This window comes from Saimiri boliviensis, chromosome 9 (assembly GCF_048565385.1).
Source record: "Saimiri boliviensis isolate mSaiBol1 chromosome 9, mSaiBol1.pri, whole genome shotgun sequence".
In the NCBI taxonomy this organism is placed as follows: Eukaryota; Metazoa; Chordata; class Mammalia; order Primates; family Cebidae; genus Saimiri; species Saimiri boliviensis.
This window is the reverse complement of record NC_133457.1, coordinates 59,395,718-59,421,455: the sequence shown is the minus strand read 5'-3', so window position 1 is coordinate 59,421,455 and position 25,738 is coordinate 59,395,718. Positions and strand designations below refer to the sequence as shown.

The 25,738-nt window shown below is 37.9% G+C and overlaps 1 protein-coding gene and 1 long non-coding RNA gene across 3 annotated transcripts in view; both read right to left on the bottom strand.

Annotated features, from left to right (window-relative positions):
* The window catches only part of PDCD6IP (programmed cell death 6 interacting protein), a 75,023-nt gene that overhangs the window by 48,692 nt on the left and 593 nt on the right, over window positions 1-25,738 (bottom strand). For both annotated transcript variants that reach the window (XM_039461812.2, XM_039461813.2), the window contains exons 2-6: window positions 14,586-14,640; window positions 13,097-13,166; window positions 5,318-5,445; window positions 2,080-2,233; window positions 515-615 (exon numbers count right to left, since the gene is read on the bottom strand). In XM_039461812.2, the coding sequence (XP_039317746.1) occupies window positions 515-615; window positions 2,080-2,233; window positions 5,318-5,445; window positions 13,097-13,166; window positions 14,586-14,640 (508 nt within the window). The remainder of the gene's footprint in view (window positions 1-514; window positions 616-2,079; window positions 2,234-5,317; window positions 5,446-13,096; window positions 13,167-14,585; window positions 14,641-25,738) is intronic.
* Window positions 15,332-21,028, bottom strand: LOC141585653 (uncharacterized). The gene is made up of 2 exons (XR_012519261.1): window positions 17,100-21,028; window positions 15,332-16,772 (listed from the first exon to the last, which is right to left on the bottom strand). It is a non-coding gene; the product is annotated as an uncharacterized LOC141585653 (long non-coding RNA).

Here is a 25,738-nt window from a genome sequence, read left to right as displayed (position 1 = left end):
CCATTAGTAGCCCAATTTTTTATCCCTGTTGGCAAAACTTAATTCTAATCAAAGTATCAGATGAATTTGTTAAGTTTTCTTTTCCTTTTTTCTTTAGGTCTGTTTTTGCGCTTTAAGACTCATCTTTAAGAAAACAGGACAATAATTAAAAGTGTGAATAATCAACATGCTCAAGTATACATGCTTGTACCAAACCACCAATGATTCAGAACTACACAAAGCCTCGATTTAATAAAAGTATTGAAAACAGATGGTCAATGTTTTCCAGAAACAGTTTTAGCTTGAAAAACCAAGTTTAGTAAAAGGTAAAGACAAAGGCATCCCCGAAATATAAAAGAATTGTTCATGCATCTTACAAAGAAAAACTATTTCCACTATATATTTTTCAGATAACTCTATTAAAACATCAAATTTCTTTACAATACATAAGTTTCAACTTGCTTCTCATACACAAAAAATGTCTAAATATTTCCACATGCAAAGTAAGCAACTGTTTATAAAAACAATAACTGACCTTGGGGAGAGTATCTTTGTATTGACACTGTTTGAAAGCATCACCAAAATAATCTGCAGCCTGATTAGCCAATTTAGCTATGATGGCATCTTTCATTTTATCTGGAATAAAATATGAAGTTCACCATTATAATTAAAATAAATATGAGCTAATCTGACATGTCTCCGTATAAACATTGAGATCACAAGTTTGTACATGCATCTTAAAATGTCCTTATTGATGAAATCACGTTTTCTGCACAAAATTTAAAACAAAGACAAACTAGATTAGTGGTTGCCAGCAGGTGGGGAAAGGGGAACATGAAGTGACTGCTAATGGATACACAGCTTCTATCTGGGATGATGGTAATGTTCTAAAATAAGATAGTGGTGATCAAAACTATGAATATACTAAAAATATTATGTTGTATACTTAAAAAGGGTGAACTTTAGTGTATAAGAATTTTTTCTCAATATAAGCTGTTATTTTAAAAGAAAAAAAGTATTCCAATTCCTATCTCTTCCACATGATAACCAATCCCTTATTTTCAATTTCTCTGTACTCACACATTCAGCCCATATTTCAACCTCTCATGCTAATTTATATGCCTTATAAGAATTATTCTTGGCCGGGTGTGGTGGCTCAAGCCTGTAATCCCAGCACTTTGGGAGGCCGAGGCGGGTGGATCACAAGGTCGAGAGATCGAGACCAACCTGGTCAACATGGTGAAACCCCGTCTCTACTAAAAATACAAAAAATTAGCTGGGCATGGTGGTGCGTGCCTATAATCCCAGCTACTCAGGAGGCTGAGGAGGAGAATTGCCTGAGCCCAGGAGGCGGAGGTTGTGGTGAGCCGAGATCGCGCCATTGCACTCCAGCCTGAGTAACAAGAGCGAAACTCCGTCTCAAAAAAAAAAAAAGAATTATTCTTATTCTCTCATTCCCAGGGCCTGGAACTGTGCCTGGATGACTCCTTCTTGTCATTTAGGTCTACTTTAAACAGGATTTCCTGAAAGAAAGGCTTCTTGACTAATGAATCTAAAATTAGCACAATTTCCGCTATATCCCTATTCCATAACCATACCACCATGTAATTCTTTCTCATTTTTTATAGCAATTATTTCTGAAATCTTATAGCAATTGTTTAAGAAATTATCCTGGCTACTTAATTCTTGCTTATCATCTCTCCAGCACCAAACTGTGAGGTTGTTTTCTAACTTTGTTTATCTAGAAACTAGAACAGTGACTGGCACAGAGTAAGTACCCAATTTGCTGAATAAATGTCTAAATATTTGCTGAATAAATGTCTGATGTATTAAAAACACACATAAATTCTACTCCAGAACAGAGTGTTTAAAGACAATTACTAACTAACCATTTCAAGACTTCAAACACAGCCTACATTCTTAAATGTGCATTTGTGCCATAAATTCAGAAAAGGATAGCTGAAATTTTTCAATAATCTAAGTATCAAGTTCAAAAAGGAAAGTTCTACATGGAACATATTATATTCTAATCACTTCCTTAATTTAAAAGCCTATCACTTCTTTTCACATACAACAAAATGGAAGACAAACTGGAGTTACCTCTTGTGGCTTTTAAAAAAAATACTTCTTGAGCCTGTGCCAGCATAATAAGACTGAGGGTCCCAACAGTATCTGGAGATATGTCCACGGTAGGCTCTCGATTTAAGGCAGATAAAACCGTCTCTTTAATATGTAAAAAGGCACCACTAGCAAACTAAAGGGGGGAAAAGAATTTATTTAAAATCTATAGGAACTCAACAAGACATAATTTGCTACTGTTATATATAAAAGTCATTTCAAATGTTAATTCAGTGAACAGTTAATATATTTAAACTTTTCAAATATGCAAAACCAATCTAAAACATCTGACCTACAGACAATAAGGTTATCTTTCTAAAACTCTATCGTACAACGAGAGATTTAACAAAAATTAAAAGTAAATTACAAGGAAAAACAAGGTAAACTAATGGAACAATCTGATTAAGCTTATTTTTAGATACACTTCTTCAAAACTAATGTGAGAATAGAAGCAGGGATAAACATTAAAATATTTTTAGTACTGAAATGCTCTTGCTTTGGTCCCAAACAAATTCATCTTTCAAATAATTAAATATTATTAATATTTAATTAATAATCATAGGGGAAACCCCAAACAGTACATATACCTAGTCCTCCAAGGACAGCATTACTACCATTGCTAGTGATTTCTGTCTTGCCTTCAGAGCTCCCTAGTGAAATGTTCCCATCAGATTTTTTTGTCCCAATTATATTTTGTTACTATTAAAATAAATTTGCTTTTATGACAAATTATACTAAGAAAAAGAAATCAGTCTGGGATTAAAAGATGTCATGAGAAGGCTGGGCACAGTGGCTCAGGCATGTAATCCCAGCACTTTCAGAGGCCAAGGCAGGCAAATCACCCGAGGTCAGAAGTTTGAGACCAGCCTGGCCAACACAGTGAAACCCTGTCTCTACTACAAATACAAAAACTAGCCAGGCATGATGGCACACAAATGTAATCTCAGCTGCTCAGGAGGCTGAGGCAAGAGAATCGCTTGAACCCAGGAGGCAGCAGTTGCAGTGAGCCAAGATCGCACCATTGCACTCCAGCCTGGGCGACAGAGCGAAACTCCATCTCCAAAAAAAAAAAAAAGGGTCACGAGTTAGAGAAGTAGACAACACAGAGAAAACTCAAAGCCAAATGTATTAAAATAAACAGCATGTTTCTGCAGTCATGAAGTATTATAAGACTAGAGTATCTGCTAGGAATGCATAACTGACCTTGTTTGGTAAACTAATGAATCAATCTACAACAGCAAGGTATCTGAGTCTCTCATTTATAGATAAGGAACCAAAGATCTAGAGAAGTTAAAGAATTTGCCCAATGGCACAAAGCTTCTGGATGGCAAGCAGCCTAGACAAAGACCTAGGTCTAATACCACCAGTTATCTTTTCATGATACCAGGTACCCTGCTGTGAACACTCATGTTCACAGGAATGGAATGTTTCTTTAATAAATCAGAATGACCTTTCTAAAATCTCACATACCAATTAACCGAGTTACAATTAACCAAAAGCTAAATAAAACTTTGTTTTTACATTTTATTTTATTAATCTTTTTTTTTTCTAATGAGACAGAGTCTTGCTGTTGTCACCCAGACTGGAGTACAATGGCACAATCTCGGCTCACTCCAACATCCACCTCCCAGGTTCAAGCAATTCTCTTGCCACAGCCTCCCGAGTAGCAGGTATTACAGGTGCCTGCCACCATGCCCAGCTAATTTTTGTATTTTTAGTAGAGATGGGGTTTTGCCATGTTGTCCAGGCTGTAGTCGAACACCTGACCTCGTGATCCGCCCACCTTGGCCTCCCAAAATGCTGGGATTACAGGCGTGAGTCATCACGCCCAGTCTGTTTTCACGTTTTAAAATATTTTCCATGTATAGCCTCAAAAACAAAAATAGCGTATGCATTACGTTTGTCATCTATGACCACTGAAAACTGTAAGGGAAGTCACAATTTGGAGCATGTTGTTCCCTTAAAGTATGTTTTCCTTTCACTTTCTCAGAACAGCATCTCTCACCTCTCCGCTGAACGTAAACAATGGGAAAAAGCACACTACCTCTGAGACAAGCAAATTTCATGGGAGGTTTGGGGATGAAACAGTGGAAGAACATTTGAAATTACATGAAATTTGGAATCAGAACTACTGAAACCCAAATTGACAGCTTTATTAAGACTTCTGACCTTTAGTCTCCTGGTATGTAAAATGGGAATGACATTATATAACATATATCACAAGGTTTATCTGAGAGTCAAATAATGTACATGAAAACACTTTGTAAATTAGAAAATAATATAAAATATGGCAATATGATTATATATGTTACTTAATACTAATTTTTTTTTTTTTTTTTTGAGACGGAGTTTCACTCTTGTTACCCAGGCTGGAGTGCAATGGCGCGATCTCGGCTCACCGCAACCTCCGCCTCCTGGGTTCAGGCAATTCTCCTGCCTCAGCCTCCCGAGTAGCTGGGACTATAGGCACGTGCCACCATGCCCAGCTAATTTTTTTGTATTTTTAGTAGAGACGGGGTTTCACCATGTTGACCAGGATGGTCTCGATCTCTTGACCTCGTCATCCACCCACCTCCCAAAGTGCTGGGATTACAGGCGTGAGCCACCACGCCCAGCTTAATACTAATTTTTTAAACAAAGAAAAAAAAGCTGAATAAACAACTGCCACAAAATAAAATGCCATATTAGCATATGATTAGTACCCAAAACAGATTAGGCACTTACGAACATTAGGTGTTGGACCACATTTAAATATGACCTCTCCACAAGCCTCAAAGTTTAAAATTTTATTTTCTTGCCAATTTCTTGTCTTTATTTTTTTGTAACACCAGTGAAATTTCAAGTGTGTCTTACTCTAAGACGACATATAAAAATAACGTACAAATTTTTTTAATTTGGTTATTTATTTAAAATGGATTTATGCTAAAAGCCTGAGATGAAATCTCAGACATTTCATAATTTCTTCAACCCACAATTACTGAGCCTCTTATGTGCCAGGCACTGTGCTAGGTGCTGGGTATAAAACAGTGAGGAAAAACAGACCTGGTCTACAGACAATTTATCAAAGGGCTTCAACAATAAGAATCAATTCATTTTAAAGGTGCATTAGTTTTCAGAAACATCTGTTGGTAAGAAGCATCTATAAACCTAAATGCAAATTATTTTCCATTTAATCCAACTTAGTGTTGATCATTAATGTAATAACTACTTTTCCGCATACCTGGTAATGCTTAGCAGCGATTTTCAATCCTTCATCATTATCCAGGTTCTGTTCTGCTGCAATTTGGCTAGCTAAGGCTGCACAATTGAACAACACACAGCTCTTTTCATATCCTAAGCTTGCAAGAGCTGTAAAAAATTGAGAAGGAAAAATTTATCAGATTATTTTTTCTAAAGAAAACAAATGTTTCAAAGAGAAATACTGTTACTTCTATCATCCCACTGACTCTCACAAAAACAAGTTTCCAGACCTGTTTTCTCACTATCATATGCTCCCATATTTCAAGCTGCCCCTAGAGGCAACTATTTCCATAACAATATTCCCATCACCTAAAACTCTAAAGATCAATAAGTTATTCCTTCTCTCCTTCCCTTTACTTCCACACTTCTATTACAATGAAATTCAAATGTAAAAGTCATTTTCATGTCATTTCTCTCAATTTCTTAAATTTAAATAAATTATTTCCATTTTTCCATCACCTCTCAAAATCATATTGTCCCACCACAGTGACACCAGTTCCTCATTACTACAAATCTAAGTCAATGCAATTACCTCCTAGCTGGCCTTATGCTTTCCTCCCTCATGCAAATACACTTCTCAAAGGGCTAGCAGATTGGTTTGGATAAAACCCAACTCTGATAAAAAATCCACACACCTCACATCCACTTAGAATAGCTCATATTAAAAAACAAAGAGAAAATAAGTGTTGATGAACATATAGACAAACTGGAACCCTCACATACTGTTGGCAGGCATGCAAAATGGTGGTCAGGCATGGTGGCTCACTCCTGTAATTCCAGCACTTTAGTAGGCTGAGGCAGGAGGATCTCTTGAAGCCAAGAGTTTGAGGCCAGGCAAAGTAACACAGCAAGGCCCCATCTCTACATTAAAACAAAAAATCATTTTTAAATAGCCAGGTATGAAGGTGCCTGCCTGTAGTCCTAACTACTCAGAGGCAGGAGGACCACTTGAGACCAGGAGTTCAAGGCTGCAGTGAGCTATGATCATGCCACTATACTACAGCCTGAGCAAAAGAGCGAGACCCTGTCTCAAAACAAAAAAATACAAAAAGTGCAACTATTGCAGAAAACAGAAAACAGTACGGCAGGTCCTCAAAATATTAAAAATAAAACTGCCATTTTATCCAGCAATTCCGCTTTTGGGCATAAACCCAAAAGAAATGAAAGCACAGTCTCAAAAAGATGTATGTATGCCCATTTTCATAGCAGCAACATTCACAATAGCCAAACATGAAAGCAACCCAAGTGTCTGCGGGCTGATGAATGGATGAACAAAATGTTGTATATACACACAATGGAGTATTAGTGAGCCTTAAACAAGAAGGAAATCATATGCTATAACACAGATGAATCTTGAGGACATTAAGCTAAATGAAATAAGTCAGTCACAAAAAGACAAATACTGGATGATTCCACTTATGTGAGTTACCTAGAGTAGTCAAATTCACAGAGACAGAAATTAGAATGACAGTTATCAGGGATGCTGGCAGGGGAGGGGGACTGTCCAATGAATACATTATTTCAGATTTGCAAGATGAAAAAGTTCTGGAGATTTATTTCACAACAATGTGAAATACACACAACACTAGTGAACTGTACACTTAAAAATGTTTAAGATAATCAATTTCACGTTGTGAAATTTTTTTTTTTTTTGAGGCGGAGTTTCGCTCGTTACCCAGGCTGGAGGGCAATGGCACAATCTCGGCTCACCGCCACCTCCGCCTCCCGGGTTCAGGCAATTCTCCTGCCTCAGCCTTCTGAGTAGCTGGGATCACAGGCACGCGCCACCATGCCCAGCTAATTTTTTGTATTTTTAGTAGAGACGGGGTTTCACCTCGTTGACCAGGATGGTCTCGATCTCTTGACCTCGTGATCCACCCGCCTCGGCCTCCCAAAGTGCTGGGATTACAGGCTTGAGCCACCGTGCCCGGCCGTGAAATTTTTTTTAAATGCACTCTATGAGGTACCTACAATTAAATTCAGAGACAGAATGAATGGTGGTTGCCACGGTTGAGTGGGGAGGGAAGAACGGGAAATTATTATTTATTTTTTTCTTTTGAGACAGGGTCTCACTCTGTCCCCAGGCTGGAGTGAGGTAGTGCAATCATGCTCCTTGCAGCCTCTACCTCTTCAGCTCAATCCTCCTGCCTCAGCCTCCTGAGTAGCTGGGACTACAGGCACAGGCTACCACACCCGGCTAATTTTTGTATCCTTTGTAGTGACAGGGACTCACTATGTTGCCTAGGCTGGTCTCGAACTCCTGGGTTCAAGCAATCCTCCCACCTTGGCCTCCCAAAATGCTGAGATTACAGGCATGAGCTACCACACCTGGTCTGGGAAGTTATCATTCACTGGGCAGAGTTTCAGTTTTGTGAGGTGAAAAAAGAGTTCTCAAGATGATGTTTGCACAATAATGTAAATGTACTTAATACCACTGAAGTGTACACTTAAAATGGTACACTTATAATGGTTATGTATATGTATCACAATTGAAAAATAACTTTTAAAAAAGAATCTACAATAGCTCTCTATTATTTACAGAATTCATTCACAGTGGAATTCAAGATCTTGCATAATGTGCAAGGCATTGACCGCCAGGCAAAATAAGGCTCCTTACAAAAAACACTGAACAAACCATCTAGGAGAATAAGAACACTACATTTGTGTATTTGTGCCACACAGTAGTGCCATAAAGCCCTCCCTGTTACAGTACTTTGGTAGTCTCCTATGTAATCATGGCCAGTTTTCAACTCACTTCCAAACCAATCTAGTCTCTTCATTTTAAACTACAGCAGACATAAACACCAGCTACTCTAATCTACTGTATTAGATATATGGGAAATCTAAAATAATCAAGTTGTGAAAAAAGCCTGCAGTAAAATAAAAGAAGAGCAATGTGAACTGAAAAACTAAGCCCAAAATAAATAAAGACAATTCCAGTCATAAAAGATAATATTCTAAAGATCATGATTAGCATTCCTTAAAGAGATTCAAAGATGGTATATCCATAAAAGAACAGGATTTTTTTAATTAACAAGAAAAAGCTCCTAAAAATTAAAAACTTGACTGTTAAATTTTTTCAAAAGTTTTAACGGCAGAGGGAGGGAAAAAATTTTTTTTCAAAAGTTTTAAAATACCTAGGCAATATCAGACAGTAGACTATAAAGTTAAAAAAAGAATATATAAATTATGAGTGAACAACTCAGACCAACCAATATCTAATAAAGTATTACAAAGAAAGAGAGACAAAAGAGACAAGAAAATTATCAAAGAAATATAAGAAAGCTTCCCAGAGCTGAAGGGAGATATGTGTTCCAACTAAAAGGGCCAAAAAGGAAATGCCCTACACATAATGAATAAAATGAAATCCCATAAGATCTTTTGAGATTTTTAAATATGGAAGATAAAAAGAAGACTGTAAAAATATTCCCAAGAGCAAAGAAACAGAACACTTACAAAATAACAAAAATCAGACTTTCCATCAGTAACACTAGATACTAAAAGGCAAGAGAACAATGTCTTCAAGTTCCTAATATAATTTTAATTAATTCAGTAAATATATACATTAGGCCAGTGTGGCGAGAGAGAGAGCAAGGAACAAAATCAAACATCAGCCAGGTGCAGTGACTCACACCTATAATCCCAGCATTTTAGAAGGCCAAGACAGGTGAAACTGCTGAGGGCAGGAGTTCAAGACCAGTGCCTGGCCAACATGGCGAAACACTATCTCTATTAAAAATACAAATATTTGCTGGGCATGGTGGCACACACCTGTAATCCCAGCTACTCAGGAGGCTGAGGCTCGAGAATCACTTGAACCCCAAAGGCAGAGGTTGCAGTGAGCCAAAATTGCACCACTGCACTCCAGCCGCACAACAGAGCAAGGCTCTGTTTCAAAGAAAAAAGAGAAGGATAAAATATATTCCAGGCAAGAAATAAAAGTAAACTGTTTATATACCAGATACATATCTCAGTCTATTATGTTGCCCATAAATATTATCAACCCAGACTGTAGTCTCTCATTTTGACAATGTCTCGTGTTATAGGAGCTTTTATGAGATTTTACATATAAGAGCTATTTTGATCTTGCAATTAACTCTTACCTTTTTTCCTTTATTTCTTCTATCCATCTAAACTTAAACCAGGTTTTCAAAATAATACTTAATTTTCCTTTTTTCAAAGATGACTTCTTAAATATTTAACTGTATTCTTGTTTCTTACTTGCTCTCTTTTTCACTACATTTTTCTTCTATCTTACTTTTTCTTTTGAGACAAGGTCTCACTCTGTCACCCAGGTTGAAGTACACAGGCGTGATCATAGCTCACCGTAGCCTCAACCTCCCAGGCTCAAGCAATCCTACCACCTCAGACCCCCAAATTGTCAGGACTACAGGCACATGCCATCATGTCCAGGTTATTTTTTATATTTTTTGTAGAGACAGAGTTTCATGTGTTGCCCAGGCTGGTCTTGAACTCCTAGGTTCAAGTGATCTGGCTGCCTCAGCCTCCCCAAGTGCTGGAATCATAGCATTAGCCACCACTTCAATCTTCTAAGTTTTTCAAAATGAAAATAATTATAAATACAGTTTTCTAAAATACAATTTTTTTTAAACTAAAAAAAAAATAATTAAAAGTCACCCAAGATCTCATCTTCCAGAGTTAACCAGAATTTATTTTTTGGTATCTCACAAATAACTACATATACACTCATACACATAACTTTTCACAAAATGGACACGATACCATATTCGAGTTGCCTGAAATGCACAACTAGAGGGAGGAGGAATCACTCTGGGTTCTATATAGGGAGCGTCCCAAGAAGCCCAACTCAGGGGACCCTAAAATTGTACAATGCAACAACTCCGAACTATAGAAGGCCTTTTATTCAATATTCCATTGATAAAGCTTTACATGTCAACAAATACATACATGCATTTTCATTCTTAGTATTCCAAAAGTACACAATATTCAAATAAATGGGCAGCCTTTTATTTAACCAAGACATTACTAAAGGACATTTAATTCCCAATTCTTGCTACTAGAAATGCCTTGCTGAACGACTTCCTGCTTTATGATCTAATTTTTTGCTTCCCAGATCTTCCAGATACTTGAGTTCACCACTCAAGTATTGCCTAGTTCTCTTGCCATCCGCTCCCTTTCTCGGCCCACCAATTTTCTTAAGTCATACCAGCACTAAGAATCCTTTTCTTTACCTTGGCTCCCTCTCAGAATGATGCTCCTTTTGTCCCCAAATCATTATTGCAAATTTCCTGAAATGATCAACCCACGTTTACTGTTTTCATTCCCTCACCTCCCATTCACCCCTCAATCTGATGCTTCTTCAGGATACTCCAGTGAAATTCCTCTCTACGAAATCCAGTGACTTCTCCAACCCTACATGACTTGAGTTCTGCCACAATGACTGTCAAGGTTGTTCCAGCCTGGACCTGTGATGACCCTCAGAGTCACCTGGAGATATTTTCAAAGATATTGATTCCAGTGGCCTAATCTGAAATTTTCTCCTATCACATCTGGCACTCTGTATCTTCATCTTTAAAGATAAGCCTTTATCTTTAACATTTTCCCCAGGTAATATTAACATGCAGCCAGGTTTGGGAACCACTGGACCATATCACCTTTGAAATTCTTCTGGCATTCCTTCTCATCTTCATTTTTCCCTGGTTCCTGTAAGATCTGAAAGCTTTTTCTCAACCTCATTCCCAGAACCTCTTCCTCTATTTTCCCTAAATATTATATTACCTAGCTCTGGCTTTCATACTTTTCTCAATTATCTGCCAGAAGGAATAAATTTATTATCACCTAATAATTGTTTCCAAATTTATATCTCTTTCTCTTCCGAGCTTTAAATCCTTTATTTCAAAATGCAAGAGAAATGTCTACCCCAACATAACACAGGAAAGTCAGACTCAACCTTTCTACCAAAAGGAATAAATATCCAACAGGTCAAACCAAGTTATAAATCTCAGAGTCAAGCCTCAACTCCTACTCTTCCTTCTGACTGGTAGTCAGCAAATTTAGTCAACTTCACCTCGAGTCCAAAATCCCTCTCTTCTCCTCCGACTCAAACACGCTAGCTTGTCTAACATCATCATCTCTCAACAGTCTCCTAACTGCTCTGTTTCTCTCTAGTTCCGGAAGTTAGCTTTCTAGATTCATATCCCAGCTTCACTAAATCCTAACCACATGACCTCAGAATATCAATTAATCTTTCTAAACCAGTTTGTTCAACTGGCAATAATGGTGCCTTTCCTCATTAAGCTATTGGAGAATTCAGTAAGATTATTTATAAATAATCTTACTTATTTATAAATAATCTTATTATTTACAAATAATCCCTTCCAGAGTGCCTAGGTAAAATAAATGCCCAATAAACATTCACTATTATTATGTAAGAGGGGAAAGTACAAAGTCAGGAGCATAATATTTGCAACTCTTCATAATCTGCTCTCTATTATCATCACCCTCCATAATCCCCAATTCAACCTATGGTTACAAGCCATAACAATAATAATAATTATTAAATCAACATTACATATAATATCTACTATAAAATATATACTTCCATTTCCTCACCTATATGTAAGTATAAACCTTAGATATATGTATGTATATGCTATGTACATACTGTATAATATATATCTATATATCTTATAAGGCATACAGATATATATTATAGCATAGTTTATGTATATGTATACTATAAAAGGGATATACTATATAAGACATACATACCTTTATAGTATTATATATAGTATATAATACATATATATCATATATACATTATATTACAATGTTATATGATAATATAAATATTCATTGCAGCTAATACTTATTGAGCACTGTTCTTAGGACTTTACATGTATTCACTCATTTAATCCACCTAAGAATCCAATGAGATAGGCTGGTGCAGTGCCTCAAGCCTGTAATCCCAGAAGTTCAGGAAGGCAAGAGAGGTGAATCACCTGAGGTCAGGAGTTCAAGACCAGCCTGACCAACACGATGAAACCCCATCTCTGCTAAAAAAAAAATACAAAAAATTAGCCGGGGGTAGAAACAGGCACCTATAATCCCAGCTACTCGGGAGCCTGAGGCAGGAGAATTGCTTGAACCCAGGAAACAGAGGTTGCGGTGAGCAAGATCGTGCCACTGCACTCCATCCTGAACAAGAGCTAAATTCTATTTCAAAAACAAACAAAAAAGAATCCAATGAGATAAATAGTATTATTTCCATTTCACAGATGAGAAAATTAAGGCACAGACAGGTTATCTTGCTGGAGTGGTAGTTCAAAAGCCTTCAACCTTCTGACCTTTGGTTATAATTTTGTACCTATATTATTATTTTCTACAAATTCATCCTTCAAGGCCTAACTCAAACATTGTCTGCTTTCAACAGGTAGAATTACTTTCTTCCTAATATATACTTCCGTGAGTTTGTTCATAGGCTGATATTACATACTACATTTTATACAGTACTTAGTACACTTTTAAATGATCAACTATCTTCCCAAGAACTGAGTACATGTGCATTATTCATTTTTATAACTAGGACAGTGCCTGGCAAGGCATGGGCTCTCTACAAATATTTCAAAATTGCATTAAAAGTTGAAGTTAAAAAGAAAATGAGATGTAAACAACTTTAGTATTTACTAAGAGTCATTAGGATGGCAATTTTAAAAACCAAAAACAATGCAAAGTAGTTAGACCAATTTTCCTATCATTTTTATTAAAAATTACATACCCAGTTTTACAGAGCCTCCAAAAAGTGAACCTTTATCGAAAGCATCCTTCCAGGTAAATGTCAAGCAGATCTGGATAGAATGAAAGAAAAAACTGTGTTACCTTCCTGAATCCGAAGGGAAATCCACAATGAAAAAAAGGACAAATGCTCAACCTGTCTAAAATATTATCTCCTATAACCACCCAACTCCCTTTCCTTCTTCTTTTCATTTAAATTGAAATTTTAACAAAGTAAAATACTGGCACTGGGATATTTCATATGGTCATTCTGCCTTGGTAATCATAAACACTATCTTCTTCATATTTACAAACACACACTGACTTTTATGGAACAAAATAAGTAACAGATGCTTGCCAAATCAGTCAAGAAAAGCAAGAAAAATAAAAGTACGTATTACAGGTTTCCTAGAAGATGAAATTAAAAACTATTCCATGATGACAAAAGTAGGAGACTGGTTACTTTGGGGGATGGGTTAATATTTTATTTCTTTATCTAGGTAGTGGTTATACAGGCATATTCACTTTGTGAAGATTTAAGTAATACTCATGATTTGTTCACTTTTCTGTATGCCACATGAAAATTAAGTTTACTTTATTAAAAAAACTATCTCTCTGCTCCTGAAATATGTATTATCACATACAAAGATTAAAACAAAGTATACCTCATTTAAATTAATTGCAATCCAATAGAAAAATTTCTAAATTCTTGATTAAGGAAATTTTCAAACATACAGAAAAACTAAAAAGAATAAAGAGAATAAACTCCAGTATACCCATTAGCGGCTTTAGTCTTTTGCCCTTCTTGGTTCATCTACCTCCCAACTTGCCCTGCCTCCAGCCACCTACACTTCTTTTCCAGGAATATTTTAAAGAAAATCTCAACATGTAATTATTTCACCTGTAAAAACTTTAGTACAAGAATGTCTAAAGTACTTTTATTACAACAATTTTAAATTTTAAAAGTATCACTAATTTTAAAACCTTTATCCAATCTCCAAAATAAAACTATAAGAAATTATCAGCATTTTCAACATCTAGCCTTTAAAGAGGAAATACAGTTGACATTCATGTAATAAACATTTAGTCACAACAGCATTTGCAACTTTTACATGCAAATGTAACTTGTGTAAATAATTTTTAAAGCACATAAACTGAGACTAACAATTCCTGAATTGCGCAGTTTCCATCCTAAGTCAAATGGAAAGGACACAGCAGATTAATCAGCCAATAGAACCTACTGACATAAAATGAAGTCCAAAAAAAAAAAAACCATTGCTCTATATGAGCCCAAGAAGTGACTGAAGAATGACTTGAACAGAATTCCAGGAGATTCTTTCTTCAGAAGCACATATAGTCACATCAGACAGACCTAAAATCTTCTATTTTTATAACACTATCTCATAAAATTCTAAAGACAGTGAAAATATTGGCAGAAGGAAATGGGTGATTTGTCATTAACATATAATTTTAAGACAGAATTAATGACTTACCTGATTTTCAGAAAATGGGAATTTGGGTTCAATAGAACAAATCTGATCATAATATCTAAAAAATAGAGCAGAATAAATAATTACCAGAGCTATTACATACATTTACGTAAATACAACTGGTTTAATAGAAAAATTATTTATGCTTACTTTGAGCAGCTATTTTACATTAAACAAAATCTTTTAATATATAAACGAGGAGCTTAAAAAAAATGAATGCAGTGAAAATCTATAAGCAAAAACTCACACACCACCACAGAAAAATATTTATCAACTGTTATTGGCTAAAAGCAAACTAACATCTGCTCCAAAAACCATTATGTTTCTTAAAAATACTCTTTTTTACTAAAATAACTATGTTTATATCCATTGGACAAATTAGTATCTCTGGCAAACTGCCCATTAAAAACAGGTTTACCAACTTTCAAATGTTTTAGGTAAGTTCACCTCTATCCATCTCCAGCACTGCCACACAGCACATTAAAGCTATCATTCTCTTTTAGCTAGGAATCCAAAAGTTTCCTAGCCAATCTCTCCAACTCCTTTCTCATTCTTTCCAACTTGTTTTTTCTGCATAGCAGCCAGAATGATCACTAAATATAAAGCAGTCTTAACCCATCAGGGTGAGCTTTCAGTCAGAAAGTCTGGCAGGGAAGGGAAGAGAAAAGGGTCAGGCCAAGCTTTTCAACTGGCCTCTAATCTTTCCTCCTTTCTTTTCCTCTTATACTTCCCCCAATCCTTCACCAGGGTTATTTTTCTGGGGGCAAATTTTCAGCAGGAGTGACCAACATATCTGAGACCAGGCTTTTAGCTGGCATGGCTATGAGTTTGGTTACAAATAGGAATAACTAGGCAATTAAGTAAACACACTGAAGACAATGGAAGCTAAGTTTCTCAAGGTCAGAGATACAAATACTTGAAAGGGCCGGGCACAGTGAATCACACCTCTAATCCCAGCACTTTGGGAGGCTGAGGCAGGTGGATCACTTGAGCCCAGGAGTTCAAGACCAGCTAGGGCAACATGGCAAAATCCGGTCTCTTCTAAAAATACAAAAATTAACTGGCCAGGCACAGTGGCTCACACCTGTAATCCCAGCACTTTGGGAAGCTGAGGTGGGTGGATCACGAGGTCAGTAAACATTTAAAAATCTGTGCTCTTGTGAAGCTTTTAGAGGGGAAGACAAAATAGGTAAAAATGTGATACAGTAATCAGTGGTAAGTGCCATGGAGAACACAGAGATAGGAATAAAGTGAATACATGGGGAGAGGTAAGTTTGTCGTTTTAAATAACATGGTTGTTTGACCACATTAAAAAAAAATTAACTGTAAAACAGCATGACTATAAAAGGCATGAAAAAGGTGATGAGGTACGCCAAGCAGATATCTGAGAATTTCCAATCTAGGGAAAATCAAGTGCCAGTACCCTGGAGCAAGAGGGTACAGGTACCTGAGAAGGTATCCAGCATATCAAGGAGACCAATATGGCCACAGAGAGAGCAAGGGAGAAAATAGTGGGTGAAGAAGTCAAAGAAGTAATGATGCTTTGAATGCAACTGTAAGACTTCTGAGTTTTACTATACAGTGTAAGAGGGTGAACCATCAAAAGGTTTGCATAAAACAGTAACCTGACTTATTTTCATAGAGTCACCATGACTGCTGTATAGAAAACTGACTGCAGGTATGCAAGAGCAGAAGTAGAGAGATCAGTTAGGAAGCTACTGTAGTAATCCAGTCAAGAGATGATGCTAGCATGGATCAATGTAGTCCACGGTGGCAGCAGAAGTGATAAGGTCAATCCAGGCCAGACGCTGTGGCTCTGCCTGAAACCCTAACACTTTGGGAGGCTGAGGTAGGAGGATCACTTGAGCCCAGAAGTTTGAGACCATCCTGGGGAACACAGTGAGACCTCATCTCTACACATACACACACACACACACAGACACACACACACAATTAGCCAGGTGTGGTGGTGGGCCTACAGTTCCAAAGGGACTATGCAGGGGGATAAGGTGGGAGTTTCACTTGAGCCCAGGAGGTCAAGGCTAGAGTGAGCTGTGATCCCACACACTGTACTTACTTCAGGATAGGCCATGGCATGAAATCTTGTCTCAAAAAAAAAAAAAAAAAAAAAAAGTCAATATAACCCCTTTTTAAAATTAGTTCCCCTTCTATTTATAATCTCTCAGGTCCCTAAACAGTTCCTTCATAGGATTTTTTTTTTTTTTTTTTTTTTTTTTTTTTTGTTTGAGACGGAGTTTCGCTCTTGTTACCCAGGCTGGAGTGCAATGGCACGATCTCGGCTCACCGCAACCTCCGCCTCCTGGGTTCAGGCAATTCTCCTGCCTCAGCCTCCTGAGTAGCTGGGATTATAGGCACGCGCCACCATGCCCAGCTAATTTTTTGTATTTTTAGTAGAGACGGGGTTTCACCATGTTGACCAGGTTGGTCTCGATCTCTCGACCTTGTGATCCACCCGCCTCGGCCTCCCAAAGTGCTGGGATTACAGGCTTGAGCCACCGCGCCCGGCCCTTCATAGGATTTAACACAATTTGTGATATAATATTTGCGGGATTATGTTTACTGCCTTTTCTCTCAAAGGATTCTGTATTCCATGATAGCAAAGACTGGATGTATTTACTCTGTTTTATTGCTAGCTCCAAGCAAATGAATCAATAAAATGCAAAGTTTTCTTCTGTCCCTCAAAAATAAAACCTAAAATTCTGGTTTGAGAATGAATAGGAGCTATCAAAGAAAAAGCCCATAAGAAGAGAATAGCAAGGGCTAACAGCCTGAGGCAACCGTACCTAAAGGTGTGTTTGACACAGCAAGGAAGCCAACACGGCTATAGACTCAGGACTGACAAACTTTTTCTGATCAGTGATATTCTAGATTCCGCTGGAAAAAAGGCTAAAATTAAGCTTGCAAAAAGTATCTAAGTACTTAGAAACAAGAGAAAAACCCCTGCCCTGGCCTGTACCTTTTGCCTAGATTGGGCCATCCAAAAATGATGGCACACAGCTGCCCAAGTACCCTCCGCTGGAGACATTCTCCAAAGGAAAAGTAGCTGTCTGATGTAGAGGATCCATGGGGAGACGGGAGGAGTGACCAACATAGTCAGTTTTACTCTGCCCCAATGAGACCCAAATTCTCAAAAAGGGCCTACCATGGGCACCTGCTCCAGCTGGCTGGAGGTGAGGTAATTTGCTCAGTCACCAATTTCCAGACTGAGATTCTACCATTTAGTGCCAAGTCATTGCCAAGCAGAATATCCAATGTGTACACAGCACCAGAGTAAGTCTGGGCAGCAATAAAGCATGGCCACTGGCCAGCAGGGCAGGAGCTAGAAGCAAAGGGGAGAATGGAACAGAGGCAAACAGCTTAGCTAGGTCTCCAACACTCACAATGCTAACCCACTGGAGTGGCGCCCATAGGCCATACAAAAACAAGCAGCTGGGCAGGCCTTATTTTGCTGACCCTTGCTATAAAGTAAACAAGGAAGGTAGTAGTAGGAAATGAGGTTACTTGCTCTGCAAATGGGTGAGGAAAAGAACGGCTAAACTGAATGCACTAAAATTTTCATACCCATTTTCTTCACCCCAAAGCTTTTGAGGTCAATTCACAAAACCTGAGTTGTATGGGGAGGAACAGTGTATTTATATCCTATATTTGAATGATTAGAAGCTATGTGATGAAATCCTCAAAGTAAATTGGCTATCTTAGGACAGATTATAGAAGTTGAAATAAAACAGGAAGGCAGTCACTGAAAATCAACAATGTCTGATCAATATGAAGCACAATAAAATGAGAGATCAAGTAATACTTTACAAAAGAAAGCAGTCATTGCTAACTGCAGTTACAACAAGCAAAATGCTGTTCCAGAACCAACAAGGATAAGTTACTCCTTCAATATAATTCCACAGGGTATTATCCCTCAGCCTAGATCTCAAGTATCAAAGTTCTGTAGATAGGGAACCCATAGAAAAAAGAGAATCTACCACACCCTTCTCTTTATCATTTAAGTAGGCTTTACCATAGCAGCAGATTCCAGTCTAGGCTGTATCTCTAACAAGGTAGACCTAGGCTGCAAATTTTGTACAAGTAGGCAGAGCAAAAACCAGTATGCTAAGCCAGAGAGAAAACTAACACATTGTGGAAAATAACACTGCAAAAAAATTGGTGTCTTTATAGATTCCATTTTAGAAATAAGTGAATTTTTTTTTTTTTTTTTTTTTTTGAGACGGAGTTTCGTTCTTGTTACCCAGGCTGGAGTGCAATGGCGCGATCTCGGCTCACCGCAACCTCCGCCTCCTGGGTTCAGGCAATTCTCCTGCCTCAGCCTCCTGAGTAGCTGGGATTACAGGCACGCGCCACCATGCCCAGCTAATTTTTTTGTATTTTTAGTAGAGACGGGGTTTCACCATGTTGACCAGGATGGTCTCGATCTCTTGACCTCGTGATCCACCCGCCTCGGCCTCCCAAAGTGCTAGGATTACAGGCTTGAGCCACCGCGCCCGGCCATAAGTGAATTTTTTTAACCAAAACTATAAAATCCCAAATATATTTAAAAGGTATGAAGTTACAGACTTTCAAATCAGACAGCCCTGAGTTTGAATCCCAACTCTGAGCTATGTGATCATGAAAGAGTTATTCAATCACTGAACCTTTCCTAAAGTAAGAGTAATAATACCTCCTTTAAGAGTGAGGAATAAATGATACTGTATATCAAATGCTTAAAACAGTGCCTGGAAACACAGCAATACATGTAAGACAAATGGTAGTTACAGATTAGTATTTTGCAACTATGTAGAAGTGCTTGTATATGTTCTCCAGTATTTTATGAAACTCAACCAGCCGGGGGCGGTGGCTCAAGTCTGTAATCCCAGCACTTTGGAACGCCGAGGCAGGTGGATCACGAGGTCAAGAGATCGAGACCATCCTGGTCAACATGGTGAAACCCCGTCTCTACTAAAAATACAAAAAATTAGCTGGGCATGGTGGTGCGTGACTGTAATCCCAGCTACTCAGGAGGCTGAGGCAGGAGAATTGCTTGAACCCAGGAGGCGGAGGTAGTGGTGAGCCGAGATCGCGCCATTGCACTCCAGCCTGGGTAACAAGAGCGAAACTCCGTCTCAAAAAAAAAAAAAAAAACTCAACCACTTTAGCACAAATGTATAATAGTTCCAATTTAAAAATCTCATGGGGAAAAAAGACGAGGAAATAAATACATTTCTTTGAAAATATCACAAATAGGTACAGGACAAATTCTCATTAGAAATTCTAGTTTTTTTTAAAAAAAAAAAAAAGCCCACGTATGGTGGCTCACACCTGTAATCCCAGCACTTGGGGGCCGAGGCAGGAGGACTGCTTGAGTTACGGAGTCCAAGACCCAGCTGGGGAACATGGCAAGACCTCCTGTCTCCTAAAAATTTAAAAATTAGCCAGGTGTGGTGGTACACACCTACTTGGAAGGCTGAAGTAGGAATGCTTGAGCCCAGGAAATCAAGGCTGCTGTGGGCTATTATGGTGCCACTGTACTTCATCCTGGGCAACTGAGCAAGGCCCTGTCTCAAAAAAAAAAAAAAAAAAAAAAAAAAAAAGTTAAAATGTTTAAATAAAGATTAAATTCTGTACTTAATTTTTAAAAAGGAAATCTTTTTTTAATTTAAAGGGGAAGTGTGGGGATCAAGAACAACCAATCCACATGGCCAAAATAATACTACAATGCTAATTCACACAACCCTATTCAGTTCCAATCTGTATTTAGGGATATGCAACTCCAGACCATCAACTAGAGGAAGAAACAAGAGAATCAGAAGAGCTGGGCCAGAGACACTGGATGGAATTCACAGAGTCTTTGTGAACTTTATTTTCACACTTCTTTCTTCATCCAATGTAACACGTGAAAAATCATTAATCAAGCACTACTGCAGCAGAGTATGGTAAAAAGTAACTAGCTGGGGAATCAAGAGGTCAGGACCTTAGTCCAGCTGCCATAAAGATAGCTGTGTAGACTTAAACCTCCTGTATAAAACACCTCAGAAGATTATTCTTAACGGATACATAGAATGATTATAGTCCTAAGTTTTCTTATTTACTAAACACCAGAAAAATCAAAACACAGAAAAACAAATCAGATTTAAAATCTTCCCTTACGTTTCATCTATGCAGAATAAAATTACTGAGCCAAAAAGGTATGGCAATAATTCCTTGAGACCAGGGACCAAGTACATCTTAAAATCCTCCACATTGGCCAGGCGCGGTGGATCAAGCCTGTAATCCCAGCACTTTGGGAGGCCGAGGCGGGTGGATCACGAGGTCAAGAGATTGAGACCATCCTGGTCAACATGGTGAAACCCTGTCTCTACTAAAAATACAAAAAATTAGCTGGGCATGGTGGCACATGCCTGTAATCCCAGCTACTCAGGAGGCTGAGGCAGGAGAATTGCCTGAACCCAGGAGGCGGAGGTTGCGGTGAGCCGAGATCGCGCCATTGCACTCCAGCCTGGGTAACAAGAGCGAAACTCCGTCTCAAAAAAAAAAAAAGAATGACAAAAAAAAAAAAAAGAATGATAAGGGCAGAAAACCAACCAAAAAGGCTTGGTTTTAAACAAGAAAAGGTGGCTCCAAACCTTTGGCAAATCTGAGGGAGGACAATCACATATAACACATGTACAACATTAGGAATAAGAAAAAAAAATATTAACTACAAATGATGAGGAGATGGCAACATTTTGAGAGGACTTTTATATGACAAAATATAGCATAAACACAGTTGGGAGACAAGAAACAGATTGGAAGATTTTTGCAACACACATAATAAAAAAAGATAAATATCCAGAAAATGCTACAAGTCCTATAAATTAGTAAAGAAAAAATCAACTCAATAGAAAATGGGCAAAAGAAAAGAACAAGCAATCACAGAAAAAGACACAAAGTAGCCAGTAAACATAAACTGTTCAACCTCGGCAAAATAAGAGGAATGCGAACTAAATTTCTCACCAATCCGTTTAGCAAAAAGCAATAAATTAAATTATTAATCAGTGAGTATTAGCAAGGATATGGAGGAATAAAAAACTCCCATACACCTGCTGATGAGAATGTAAATTGTTAGAAGCACTGCAGAGAGCTGAAAATGCAAACACCTTCCTCTTACAGTTAAACAAAGAAATCTTAATAAAACACCCTTCTTTGCTCCCCACCAAAACCCACTGAAACAAGAATTCAAAAGTGTAAAAGATGTACATGAACTTGGACAAAAAGAATGAGAAGGACACAGAACATATAAGAGGTTTCAACAAAATTTACTAAAAGGTGAAGTGAGTGAATGAATGAATGAAAAAGAGAAATCTAATATCTAACTGGCTAAGAGGGAAGGGAGCCAAAGAAGAAGCCGAATCATGCTAGAGAAGCCAGAAAAGGATCTGGATTAAGAAAAATGAGGTACTTCTGAAGGTAGGAGTTCAATGTAAGCATGAGGTGTGGTTGAAATTCCTTCAAAGAAATCTTCAGGCTCCCAGATCCTCTACTATGAGGGTGGGTTCACTCTCAGAAAAAGGTCAGAGATAGCAAACACAACTAAGGTGGAGATCAAGCACTGCTAAGTGGGGTAGGGCATGCTAACTGACTACATCATTATCAGTTCTATCCTATTCCTTATTAACAAAACCCTGTATCTTTAGCTGAGTATACAGCTGCTCATAATGAAAATTCCTTTTCCTAGCATCCTATCAGAAGTGGACACACATAATGGCTAGTAACATATAGGCAGGGGGTTGTGGAATAGTTGCCAGGGAACACTCTAAAGGTCGAGCCCTGTGCTTTTCTCCATCCTACTACCTGGAACTTGAATATGACTGCATCCTGGACCTGAGAACAATATTCTAGGTTTTATATAGAAGAAAGCTGAAAGGAATCTGAACCTCAATGAACTTCACAGAACCACTATATAAGACCTGGGTTATCAGAACTATCTGCCAGCCAAATTTTTACAAAAGAATAAAACTTTGGCTGGGCACAGTGGCTGATGCCTGTAATCCCAGCACTTTTGGAGGCCGAGGCGGGTAGATCACCTGAGGTCAGGAGTTTGAGAACAGCCTGACCAACATGCAGAAACCCCTTCTCTACAAAAAATACAAAATTAGCTGTGCGTGGTGGTGCATGCCTGTAATCCCAGCTACTCAGGAGGCTGAGACAAGAGAATCGCTTGAACCCAGGAGGCGGAGGTTGTGATGAGCCAAGATCACACCACTGCACCCAGCCTGGGCAACAAGAGCAAAACTCCATCACAAGGAAAAAAAAAAAGAAAGAAAGAAAGAAAACCTTGACTCAGATAATTTGGAATCTACCACACAGAAATGAACCTAACCCTAATGGAGGTGTCACACTAAAAATAGATGTACCTGATAGAAAGACTGCATACATGATTAAGATCCCCAACCTCCATTCCCCAGGATAAAATTTAGAAAACTGAGAAGCAGACTTTTTCATGGAAGGAAACTAGAAGCTTTCTCTCTAAAGAAATCGATTACCATAAAAGAAATGACACAATGCTGGTAACTGGTATATCTGAAGTTGCAAAAAAAAAATAAAAAACCAGCAGGGTCCCCATTTGATCACCCTAGTTCACCATTTACCAAGGTCTAATCAATTTTTAGTAAAACCCACTTTATGAAGGAAGAAGTATCATACAAAAAGGTTTTTTTGTTATTGTTTTTTATTTTTTATTTTATTTTATTTTATTTTATTTTTGAGACAGAGTTTCGCTCTTGTTACCCAGGCTGGAGTGCAATGGTGCGATCTCGGCTCACCGCAACCTCCGCCTCCTAGGTTCAGGCAATTCTCCTGCCTCAGCCTCCTGAGTAGCTGGGATTACAGGCACGTGCCACCATGCCCAGCTAATTTTTTGTATTTTTAGTAGAGACAGGGTTTCACCATGTTGACCAGGATGGTCTCGATCTCTTGACCACATGATCCACCCACCTCGGCCTCCCAAAGTGCTGGGATTACAAGCTTGAGCCACCGCGCCCGGCCTGTTTTTTATTTTGTTTTAAGACAGGGTCTCAGTATGTTGTTCAGGCTGGTCTCTAACTCCTGGGCTCTAGTGATCCTTCCCCCTCAACTGGAATTATGAGTGCATGCTATCACACCCAGAACAAATGAGTTTTTAAGTAATCATTCTCATTATTATAATATGCATAAATATATACTTTAGGAAATTTTAATAGAACACCTACAAGTTAGCAGTAAGAAGCCAAGTCTATCACAAGAGCTATATACAGAGCTGCATATCAGGACTTACTAAGATAGCTTCAGTTCTTTAGGAATTAGTTTAAACCCTCTTTTTCAAAGTTCATTAGTTTAAAAATTCATCAAATTTAAAAATTAATGTTACGTTTACACAAGTATCCAAACATATTCATTAAAAATAAGATATTCTGCCAGATTTGAATGAACATCCCACAACTGATTCACATCTAATTTTATGGCATATATACCTAAGGAACTTTTGTACCTATGTCCATTACAAAATTTAGTAATATCTCCAAGCTTAACCTAACCCCTCTAAAAGACCAAAAAGTGAAAATAATTAGTATTTGTTGAATTAATGTGGCAGAAAGAGATTATACAGAGGTGACTTAAAAAACATGGTTAGTTTCAAAGAGACTATATCTACAACAGGTCCACTATTAGGAAGAGCTGACACGTTTAAGTCTGGTGAAAATAAAGGTATGAACAAATGAATGAAGTTTTAAAGTTCACAGGACAGCCTTATCCAAACCATCATCCACCATCCTTCCATGTCTGTTAGTTTTAAATCCATGCACCAAATGCCTCTGAAGATCCTAAATTTCAGGACTGGAATCAAATTTGATCTATTCAACAAGATTTTTATCATAGCGTTCATTATACCACAACTATGTTTTCTTAATATTACTAATGGAAAATCCTCACTGAATGTTATTCATGCCTACACAAAAATTACTTTGAAACTGTTTATGTTAATTCTAAAGAATGGCTAAGTGTTCCTAGGTTAACTTAAAAAAAAAAAAAAAATGCTTATACTATCAGACTAATGATCCTTGCAGCCCAACAGTTCTACCTCTAAAATTTGACACCAAGGGGTCATTATTTCTCTGGGTCATCTATTCAATATCCCTTCCTTTGGAGAACCAACCCTTCCCCAGTCTGGACTCATCTTGCTTTGATCCATGAGGTAAGGAGAAATTAAACAGGGTGGATGACTCAGACAGGGGCAATTAAATTAGTCCATTTCCCACCATCATATACTGGTGCAAACAAATATGATGGCCCAAAGGCCCAGAGGCCTCCCATGGACTTCCACCAGAACTAAGGAGAAAAGTACTCTCTTCTCTAAGATACTGAGTATTGCGGACTTTCGTAAGTACGTTACACCCATCCCTGTCAATACATGATGCTTTCGAGGGAAGCATCATGTAGGCAAGACGATCTCCAGTGATACCTAAAGCTAATACCTAATTCCTAAAGGAATATCCCTAGACTTGTCAGTTAGCAGAATAAGTCTTTTCTTAGCTCAAGCTAGGTTTAGCCTGGGTTTCTGCTCCTTGGGTCGGAATACAATTGTGTTTCTCCTGTGAACCAAGTAGAGTATATTATACTGAGAAAACGAGATCATTAACAAGGTAGGCAAAAGGAATTTTTAACTCTAAAGTCCTATAGTAATGTTCTTATCATAACTATTAAGGATCATGAAAGGAACCCTCATTAAATACAGCATGAGCTAAATAAGCATTTGCTAAAATAACACATTGTATATACCTGTTGGTGAACAAACTGCTTTTAAACAACCTACCTTGAACGGTTCTATTATGTAACTAGAGTTTTATTTCAAATAGTTGTAGCTCCTAACTTTCTGTCATCTGATAATTTTGAACTGAGGAAGACGGTCCATTTCATGTGGACAATGTAATGAGTTGATCAGACATTTGGTCCAGTGTCCCAATTCCCCCACTTCCTTCAAGCAACTACTATGATGAAATCTAAATTTGGTCCAAGAAAGAGATGGAAAAATGAGGGAAAAGGGGGAAGCTTCAGTCAGAGACTCAAAAAAGTAAAAACTAGTTATAAGTAAAGGTGGCGAGAGATCCGTACATGGCAGACCGGTGCACCCAGGCATC